Source organism: Artibeus jamaicensis, unplaced genomic scaffold (genome assembly GCF_021234435.1).
Source record: "Artibeus jamaicensis isolate MK-2021 breed Jamaican fruit bat unplaced genomic scaffold, CSHL_Jam_final contig_3230, whole genome shotgun sequence".
Classification (NCBI taxonomy): domain Eukaryota; kingdom Metazoa; phylum Chordata; class Mammalia; order Chiroptera; family Phyllostomidae; genus Artibeus; species Artibeus jamaicensis.
The window spans coordinates 4610337-4621406 of record NW_026521764.1 but is presented as its reverse complement, the minus strand read 5'-3'; the positions used below and the strand labels follow the sequence as shown (position 1 = coordinate 4621406).

At 37.5% G+C, this 11070-nt stretch overlaps 1 protein-coding gene across 1 annotated transcript in view; it reads left to right on the top strand.

Annotated features, from left to right (window-relative positions):
- Nucleotides 1-214: 214 nt before the first annotated feature.
- The window catches only part of SKAP2 (src kinase associated phosphoprotein 2), a 173083-nt gene continuing 162227 nt past the window's right edge, over nt 215-11070 (top strand). The window contains exons 1-3 of the mRNA XM_053663617.1: nt 215-472; nt 9851-9956; nt 10547-10572. Coding sequence (XP_053519592.1) covers nt 406-472; nt 9851-9956; nt 10547-10572 — 199 coding nt within the window. The 5' untranslated portion in view covers nt 215-405. The remainder of the gene's footprint in view (nt 473-9850; nt 9957-10546; nt 10573-11070) is intronic.

Sequence of the window (11070 nt, the reverse complement as noted above, 5' to 3'; positions counted from 1 at the left end):
ATCCGCTTCAGGCGATGGGGCCCCAGTCCGCTCCCTCCCCACCAGCCACTCCTCCTCCCGCTCCTAGTCCTGGAGGTGGGCGTGGTGTGTTCAGTGGCTCCAGACCGGGAGGTAAGGAAAACCGAGAAACACACATGCGCAGTTGTGCGCTTCAGCCATCGGTCTCCGCCTGGCCCGTAGCCCCGCCCAGGTCTCCCCAGCGGGGTTGGGCCGAGAGTCCAGCAGCTGCTGGTTGGGGCTTCGGTGACTTCCTTGTTGTGAGCCCCAGCCCAGCAGTGTCCGGAATCGTAGTCCCGCACTGCTTACCGGACCGGTAGCCAGAGTCTAGGTCGCAGCCGAAACCCCAGCCCGTTGGTTACCCTTTCATTTCAGGTCCTTCCCCCGCACGCCCCCGCGCTCCGTAAAATGCCCAACCCCAGCAGTACCTCCTCTCCCTGTTCCCTCCCCGAGGAAGTTAAGAACCTGTTGGCAGGTAAAGAGCGGGAAGGGGGCGGGTAACACCGCGGGGCGGAGGCGGGGGGCGAGGGGACACTGAGCCCAGCGGTTCAGAGTTTCAGAGTCCTTCCCATCCCTCCCCACGATCCCCTTTTCTTTTGGACAGTGAGCGTGGGACTGGGACAGGATCTGAGGAGAGGCGTGGGCGTGTGTGTTGAATTTTGGTGCTGGGATGGTGGGAAAGCCCTTATGGATGAATTACACTATTCTGTGTGCATGGTAAAGACGCCGTGTGTGTGTGTGTGTGTGTGTGTGTGCGCGCGCGCGCGCGAGAAAAACGAATGAGTTTGAGTGTAAAGTGTGAGAACTAGGAAGCGATCAGTAGTCCAAGAAGTACTTTTTTGGTGGCCTGGCTAATGGAGGAGAAGGGTGTAAAGATGCAAAGAGATGTGTCTGAGCTACAGGTGTTAGGGGTTATGGGATAGAAGAGTTTGTCATCCTGAAACTCTCATTATTCTTGAGCATCCAGTCCACTCATATTTAAGTCTTTCAAAGAGGGCCTGATTCTCAAATGGCCACTAGTCTTCAGCTTAAGTAACATTAAAAAGGAAGGATGTATTAAAGTACAACTTCCTGTGTCACCATGATGAAAGTATTTCGTCTTTGCACCCTCATCTTCCCCTTTTCAGTTTTAACTGACCATTTACAGGAACTTGCTTTACGAGTTAAAGATGCGGTTCTTAAAGCTATGTACTAGATATAGAGGTGTGTACTGTAACTTGGGGCCAATGAAAAATTTGTATTTCTGCATAAGGTAGAAAATATAGTAGGGTAACACAAATATTATATATTCTGATGCTCTGGAATTCTTACCATCATTCATTTTGTCATACGTACAGCAGAATTTTGGAAACTTAATTTTGATAGTTTTACTTTAGTTGTCTCTTAAATATTTATCTTTCTATATTGGTCATGAATACCTGGAGTAAAAGAGTTTCTTAGATGCCTATATTACAAGTTGGTTATTCTTAAAAAGCAATATCTAAAATGTGACATTTTAAATAGTAAGTTACAATTATAGTGTGAAAGCAAATCTAATACACTGTTACACTGTTTTGGTGGTTAGCATCATGAATATAATAGAGGAAATAAAATCAATAGCATATGGATGCAGACTTGGTTTGTGTGAACATGATTACAATGTGATGAATGCATTTCTGGTGAGACAGTATTTTACTCTAAGAAATTGTTGTCATTAATGGGTACCACTAAGGGAAATATTGAAAGAACTGAAAAGACAGCTTTCATTCCATTATATTAGAGTTTCACATGAATATATTTTGTTTTACTACAGTTAACATTTTTGTTGTCACAATGCTGGACTTGCTTAGATATTGTTTAGAATACTATATTAATAGCCAGATCAGATTAGTATTTATCATTACCCCCCAAATTGATGTTACCATTTTCAGGATGTTCTAGGTCTAGGACTGAATATTTTGGCCCCCCCACTTTTAAGGTGTGAATTTTTTAATTTAAGAAATAAAGTACAGATTTCTGGGTGCACACTTCTAATGCTTGACAGCTCCCACAATAGACAGTTTCCTATTTTGATCCATAATCCTACACATGCCGATAGTATGAAGTGTAGGTTATGAGATCCTGTATTCTCTGATCCCTATATATTACAAGTGTTTCATGTGCCCTTATTTGACTAATTCAACTGAAAGGTTAGAATTAGATAATAGTTAAATTATCTACCAATGCTATCTTCCTACATACTTTAGCTCCCTCTCTCTTTGGTCAGATAGTATACTTGTATGTCTGCAGTCAGCATTTAAAAAGTTATCTTGTTGATATTTTCAATATTTCATATTAGCAAAGCAAATCATACATTAAAACACACGAAATAATGAAAAGAAATATGAAAACATAAAACATTTGGAGATAATAAATTTGGCTTATTCTTTATTTTCAGAAGATTTTTTCAGGAGGTATGGATGTGAGAAAAAATATTTTAAAGAAATAAAATAAGTGAATCAGTGTTTTTTTAATTTTTTGACTCATTCAAAGAAAGTTAACATTTTAGGTTTGATTGTAATTAAAATATTTTTTTGAGGTAGGAAAGTTTTCAAGAATAAATGCTCTCGGGTTTTTTTTTTCCGCAGTTTTCATTAAAAATCTGTTGGAATTGTGCATGATGATTTGTGTTGAGTAGTAGCATATGGTTAGATATAAAATTACTAATACTATGGAAAAAAAGTTAGTATTGGTGTGACATTTAGAGATGTTACTGACTTACCTAGCTCTTTCTTTGGAACTAAGAACAAAGATATTGGTTGATTGTAGTTAGCAGCTGAGAGCTCTTGGAATGCATGGACTGTGCTAGAATTCCAAGATAGAGAATATAAGCACCTAAACTTTTCAGGTGTTTAAAATTCCTTGCCTTTAGAAAAATGAATATAAAGTAAAAGATAATGTTTTTCAAAATAAAATTGTTTGGACATTTCCCTTTGTATTCCATGTGCCTGGTATTCAAGTCAGTGCATATCATGTGTGTTAAATGTTTGACATTTCAGCAGCTTGATAGAGGCTCACATGTATTCTTACCAGTTTATTATTTTCTTTGTTGTTATTTCTTTTTAAAATTTGTAACAGAAAGGCTTTCCAGGGAAAGCCTCTCATTCCTTCCCCCTTAAAGAAAGAAAAAACACTATAGGAATGCAAAAACCCATAGAGGCTATCATTCTTAACTCACATTTAATGATATTCTGGAAAAAGCAGCTATAGAGTTAAACTGTTAGTTATTTATATTGCTATGGAATCAGTACTTAAATTTTGAAAGCCTACACTTTTCATAGAAGTGTTGAGTTATTCTTTCATTTCATGAATGGAAAAATATTTACAGATTTTTGTTGTTAAAAGCAAATTTTGAACTGCCATATGCAGGCAATCTTTAATTTTTTAAATTTGATTTAATTTCCTTAAAGTTAAATTTATTCAGTGACATTGGTTAATAATGTTATATAGGTTTCAAGAGTACATTTCTGTGATATGTGATTTGTATATCTCATTGTGTGTAATTTTTTTCCACAACAATGGAAGAACAGGTTTAGCCTGGAAAATTAGAATCAAAGGATAATCCCAAATCTTGTCCATTTAATCTTCTCCTACATCCAAATATTTTGACTAGGACTAACAGCAAGAATAATCTTGATTTATGTGAGTTTCTCCTCCAGGCAGCCAAGAAAGTGAGAGGCATTGGAACCACTGGCCCCCCAGCCTCTTTAATTCGTTCAATCACCCTTTGAATACTGGAGTGCTGGTGGTTTGCAGTCAGATACTCTCATTCATTTGTGTTAGGACAACATACTTAAAAAGGAGAGCTGTAAGAAGATGTTAGGATCCTTTTATAAAATTAGAAAAGGAAACCAATGTTAACAGAAGAATATAGTGGATCTGAAAAATCAAAACCAAACAAAACCAAACCGACAATAAACAGAGTGGCTGTATGATTTCTGCCAAGTGACCTTGAGATTTTGTTCATCTGACAAGTCTTGAATTGAAATACTGCATTTTTTCCTATTGGGGATCTGCAGAACATTTTTTTTAAAACCTTCGCACATTATAATCAATGATCCCTTTAGGGGCACTAGGTAAAGAATGCTGCTCAGTTGAAATAGAGGCAGAATTTTTTCCCCAATGCTGAGGATAGTATGGTTTGATTTCCACCTTTCCAAAGTTCCATTTATAATTTGGTCAACATTTTGGCCTTATTCTTCCTATGAGAAATATTTATGGTATATCTGGTGTCCCATAACTTTCTACTGGCGCCTTGGCTGAGTATGTAAAGGGAAGAGTGCCACCTACTGAGTCACCAATAGTCACCTACTTCGTTAGCACCTGGATTTTCCTACAGAGCAAGATCAAGCTGGCCCCATTTTGACAGCAGTAACTAATGAGCATAAAGTTGATATTAGAAGATTTTTATCTTAAAATGAAACCAGTCTCTGATACCTCTAAGATACTCTCTTCTAGAAATAAGAAAATGTATTTGTAAATCAAGGGACCAGAATTTCAGTGTCTTATATAAGTAACATAGATGAATTTAAGATGTGATGTTAGGAAAATTATTTGCCTATCTTAATCACATGACGTCCTACTTTTCTTGAGCAGGGGTTTTGGCTGCCTTTTTCCCCCACGTGGCTTTCCATTAGAAGTATTTTCATTTCAGATTACTAAATAAGGCTCTTGATAGTACCCGCTCTTTTTACAGTCACTCAATCCAAATTATCAGTGGTTTTCTTGTGAAAAAGGGAATCTGTACTAAAAATGGAAAGGATATAAAAAATTTCCAAATGAGTTTTATCTCTTCATTACCAGCACTAAAGTATGACTAGAAAGAAGATAGAAACAGCAGAGTAGGAACAGCCTCTGGTGGTTTGAAACACAGTTCAGTTGTCTCTCATAAATTTAAGATTAAGTGTCATATATGGGTGATAAAAGTGGCAGAGGCTAGTTTTTATACACTCATTATTCACTTAGTTTGTCTTTTTCAATTAAAGCCAAGTGTATTTTTTTTCATTCCACTGAGTTTACATTTCTTTTTCAATCACATACTGAACACATTATAATAGATGCTGCCTAACAGGGAATATAGTGTGGCTCTCAGACTAATGTGTTATTCATTGGGGCTTCTTTGAAAATACGTGGCAAAAAGATTTTGATTATTTTAAGGAGCCATTTATCAAGAATCACCTTTTAGAGCTGAAAGATGTTCATCCCTATCCTTCAACAGGCCAGTTTTTAAAAATCAAAATAAATCATTTACCCTCCAAAACCAATTCTGAAAATTTTGTCAGATGATAGGAAGTAAGAGTTATGTTTTCTGTGAGAACTCCTGTGCTTGTTCATGCCTCTTCTTCCATGTTGGAAAAGTCTGCAGTTTAACTATAACCTATTGAAGTGGGAGATAATCAAGAGGAAGACATTGATTAGAGCAGTCCATAATTTTTGAATTAACCATTTTCCAACTTTGGCCATTTGGCTCCATTGATCTACATGTACCCAGTTGAATTGATTTTTATGGTTTCACCCATAGGTGTGTTTGGTCAACTATGTCTCCTTTTAAGAGAGAGAAAAGCATTTTTTTTTGTTCTGATGCCAGCTTAAACTTTGGCTGGGGTCCTTGCCACATTAAGTTTGGTGATAAAACCTCACTGAATACAAACTAAAATCTGGCCCAATTCATGAAGCAGAGAAAGCTGTAGAATTAAGTAGTAAAACCATTTGGAGTATAGTGTGGTTGGGTTTTCACTTATTTTATTGATCTGGGGCTGAGCAAATGGTAGTTGACGCAGTTCAATTCTTGCCTCCTTCTCATCTGCTATTCAGACCAATCACCACAGGCTGTGTGTGTGTGCCCACTCAGGTATTAGATGGTTGGGCGACAGGCTGAAGACCCCAGGTGTTACCTTTGTGACTTGTTTACAACCTCCAGCCTGAAAGGCATATTCCAGGCTGTTTGCTGGTGGAGGATGGTAAGGGCAAGTGGTCAAACATCCGCTTTCTTCAAGAATGGGAACCTGTGCTGTGTACTTAGCTTCAAGGAGCTGACAGTTTTATTTTATTGTTTGTAAGAATTTAAAGACTGTTCTAACCTTGTGTGGTTTCACCTTTTCACTGTGTATGGAAGTTTGTGGAAAGCAGTTAGCCTTTGTCTGTGTTTAGATACCTGTCCTAGACACTCAGGTGGCAGTTTTTCTAGGGGGTCCTTATGTATAGGGAGTTCATCCAACAGGGGAGAAAGGGCGGTTGGAGTAAGTACCATTTGGTGATTTGGTGTGAGCTGAGTGTTTGCCTCTTAGGGGTTGAGATGGCTATTGAGAGGTTTCTAGCTTAAACTGCCTGACGATTGCTGAGCCCAGAGAGGATGCCATCTTTTAATTTTGTTTTCAGACCTTAACATTTATCCACAGAGGAACTGTAAATCTCATCTTTTTAGAGGCCCCCTCCCCCAGATTTTTACAGTCCTACCGGGAGATAGGGTTTGCTCTTGCCAGTGTTAAGGAGTAGCAAGAGCAAAAATCACCACTGCATTTACATTAGTTGGTATAACTCCAGCGCCCCCCCCCCCCCCCCCGTGATGACTTGAGGGCAGAGGCTGATGCAGATGGGGCTAGTTCTAAGGGTTTCAGAGGATGCCCGGGCGCTGATCTGCAGTCTAGGAGACTGTGGAGTGAAGGGTTGTGAGGTGAGGGGATTAGCCCTCGTGCATTGGGCGCCTCCAAATTTGTACTGGGTTTCTCCTCTCCCGCAGCGAGGGCGCGAGTGAGTGGAGACCCCTCCTTTGGAGGAAGAGAAATTCTAACTCATCAGGCCTAGAGGCAAGTGAGAAGGCAGGCTGACCTTTCCTTGTAATCGAATAATGGCTGTTCCCTGAATTGCAGACAATCTAGTCGGTGAGATCTACATATTAACCCAGGGACACGACCCCTGAAGGAAGGTAGAAGAGGACTACTGCACTCGCTCGTTTGCCGTTTGCAGGGCTATTCAGAGTACAATAAAAAGCTTCAAATCTCTTTTCCAACCAGCCAGAGGAGCGCTTGATTCGCCCAGGACTTTTATTGCTTGCTTTTGAAATATTACCCCGGCTCTGAGCCACAAAGCCGCAGCAGATCCAGTCCCATTTGTCTGGTGAAGGCGCTGCCCCAAACCTAGCGCTTCCTTCTCACAGCTCCTATGACTGGGACCCTGGGGTTTAACACTCCGCTTGTCAGATGTCGAATGTCACGAACTTCAGCGCCCAAGCGTCTCCCAGTAAAGCCTCAATAACTTTTCAGTGCTCGCTCTGTCTTCACGCTGGGACCCGGTGTAGGCCCGGGGCCCGGGCACCTCCAGCGGGTCTCCTGTGCCTGGAAGAGGCTGGTTTCGTTGGATTCGAAAATAACCGGGCACGGCGTGGGTTTTATCGGGGTGGGAAACCAAAACACCAGATTTGAAAACCTTAAAAACCTAACCCATGTAGTTAGTGGGCACCAACAAACTAGGATGATTGCAGTAATTGCTTCTACTTTAAAGCTCTTCACTTACTTGTTAAAAAAAGAGGAAAAAAAAAAAAAAACCCCTAGCAAAGCAGTTTCAACGCTTTCCTTGTCTCCTTTCTTAAACTAATGTTTGTTAAATCTTTTTAGTTGCCTTAAACCCCCTTTCTGGGATAAACTTAGGAATGAAAACATTAAGACTACCCTGAAAATATAGATCTTTTCCTTTGCCCAATCTTCGAATCTACCCCCTCACCCTGAATAAACAAACAACATAGATTTTTTCTTGCAGCTTCACTCTCTCAACAAGTATTTCCTCATAAAATAGTAGCAGGGATCGGTATTTTAAAAACATTTTTTTGAGAGTGTTAGGAAACACTGTATAGAGCATCAGCTTTTTATGTTTTCTGTTTTTATAGAATTGAAACGACCTTTTAAAGTAATAACTCTTAGGCTGTAATTTGTTCTGTTATTGCTTCCAGAGATGGAAATAGATCCCGTTTGTTTAAACTTGGATTGTATAATGAAAATGTAAAATAGGCAATTAAATACTCGTGGATGAGGGAATTAAAGACAAACACTGAGCGAAAGTAACATTAAGCAGACTCTTCACCAATCATTGTGCCAGTGATTTTCACAAGGACTGAGTCCGGTTGGAAGAAAGAATCAGTAGAGATGCTCATGTTCTTTCCCTTATTCCATTTTTCTTAGCAGATTTATTGTAACCATCCTAGAGAAGCCAATGATCTCTTCCATTTCAGCTAATATCTGAATGGCCAAAGGTTGCTTGCTCCTCTGGGTGCCACATTTAAAGAGTTTAGAGGAGAACACTTTCTTTTTTATGTTTCATTATTTTGAACTTACTTTAGAAGTCTGAGTCTAATTTGCACTGATACTGGATTATGTCCCTGTGTCCCCATCTTCAAAAACATGGACAGCTCAAAGAAAGAGAAGCAGTGACACTTTGCTTTCATTTTGTTTTGATACTAGCTTTTAACATTAAAACCAGAAAGCTAGTTCTAAAAAATATATCAAGATTAAATTTCAATTCTTTTACTTGTCATATTGATTTAGGGAAAATTACCTTTATACCTTTATTGTTAATATATAGAATAACAGTTTAATCAACTTTGCTTATGAGATCAGGATGCTTTTGTAATCAAGAATTTAAAGTTGATTAGATCATATCTCAATACTAGGTTTAAAATTGTTAGTTATAAGTACAGTTGAAATATTATTATACTGTTTGAATTAATACATGTAATGTTATTATATATTTTGATACTGTTTCTTTATCAATGTGAATTAGGAGACAAAGCAGTTACGTAAAAAGAAAGTAAAACTCACAATGTACACACATTTCTTCAGTATGAGATATGATGGTTTACAGTTGTACCTACTTGAAACATTTTTTATGGTATCGTCTATATTAGAGATCTTAAAGTGAGACTTGAAAATTCTATATATAAAATTAATTTAAAGTTGTACAGTATTTCATAAACAACAAGAAAGGAGCTATTATACAATCATACCAGTGAGGATTTGTTGGAATTTTATAGTAGAGAGAACTAGACATCAGAATAATTTAGAAGTTTACTAAACTTTTTAAAAAAGAGACTATGTGGAAAGTTATATGAAGCCATAAAATCTTATTTCTAGGTTACTGTGTTTCTAAATAGTGGATTTTTTTATTGTTACTACTTATTCCTCCTTTTAAAGAAATATTTTCAGGTGGTAATACCAAGGCAAGAAGGTAGAACACACAAAACCACACACTTGATTATCTTTTTTATTTGAGGGTGGCTGGCGAAGGTGGATGGGGCAGGTAGGAAGGAACAGGGTATGATTTGGGGAGTCTTGGCTAGAAAAGGAGATTTATTTTTTCTTGTAAATCATTAAACATCTGAAAAGATTACACGGGGAGAAATAGGCCCTTGCCAGAGACATTAGCTTATACCGATATAATACAGTGAATGACCTATTCATACAGGAACTCATAAAATACTATAAAATGGTAGTAACACGTGCATAAAAGCTCTGTGCTTGCTTTTATATGAGAGAATTTGTTTTATGGGGCACCATAGTTTATTGAAACTTGGGTGCTTCTTCCCGGTTTAATGATGCCAAACATCCAAATAGCATTTGCTATGCTAAGCATAAGTAGAGCATACAGACTTTATTAGCTGAGTGATGAACAAATTTGTCCAGCTTAGTATTTGAAACATACTTCAGCTGTTATGCTTTCGATTGATAAATAACTAACAAATTGTACAGCTATTAACAGTTATGGGTAGGCACAATCATTGTCCTGTTTGTCTTAACAAAAATGATTCTTATAATTTGTATCCTGTTTCTTACATTTTATGGTTTAGATGTTGAAACATTTGTGGCAGACATACTGAGAGGGGAAAATTTATCCAAGAAAGCAAAGGAAAAAAGAGAATCTCTTATTAAGAAGATAAAAGATGTAAAGTCTACGTAAGTCACTTACCTCTTGTTACTAACTTTTTACTTAGAAGCAAGTTTGTAATTAACATATTAATAAAGAATTGATTATCATTGCATTAAAATTTTAATATTGTTATTTAATAGTTGTTAAGTATTTTTAAAGGAAAAAATATATTTTCACTATAATAGCTTTTAAAAATGGACATGTTTACCACAATACCCTTTTTTGTAAAGGTTCCTGAGTGTGTATTTTCCTAAGTATTCTAGCAATATTCAACCATTTATTTTTATTAGGTGAGGATATATTTGGTTTAACTAATAAGACATAGTTAGTTGATAATTTTAGTATAAATATGGTAAATAACTGCCAGATATGGAAATGAATAAATGTACATTATAGGTATTAAGGATATGTTCTGATTTTACTACTGTAACTTAGGTCTTTAAAAATACTTTTCTATTAAATCCACAAACCTTCTGCAACTGTCATTTCAAGACATGAAGTAGTTTTTTTCCCTCTAAATATATTAAAATAGTTTTGAATTACTGCCATGTATTGGACATTGTTTTGATTTGTCAGTACTCATTTAAAAATATAATGCTCTTGTTTTATTTTGCAGCTATCTTCAGGAATTTCAAGACAAAGGTAAATTTTTGAGTGTATCAAACCTGAAATTATTTTTCCTTGTAGAAGTTTTCAATAGGCTAATCTAACACATACTGAAATGTGATAGTCGGATTCAAAATTTAAGTATCCGATGAGTATACTTAGACTTTCAAGATGAGAGTGCTGGCTCCCCCTGCTGAGAAAAAAATTAAAACGCCTATCCAGAATCTACTCTGCACAATGTTCTCCTGAAGAAATCCTCCGTATTTAACATTCTTAAGTTTTAACGTCTCAGAGTACATTGTGGCAGACACTGGTTGTGAAAGGTGTACGCTTGGCAGTTATATGTGGAGTGATTCAGGGAAGCATAGGTGAGATACCAGCCCAGCACCACTTAGCTCCACAGAGATGATTTCAGGGTAGTGATGGGAACAGGAGGCCCCCTGGCTAGGTGCTCATAGATAATGATTTTTTTTAAGGATAATTGTTTGAAAAATGGGATCAGTTTTTGCTGAGAATGTGAGCAAAATCTTTTTC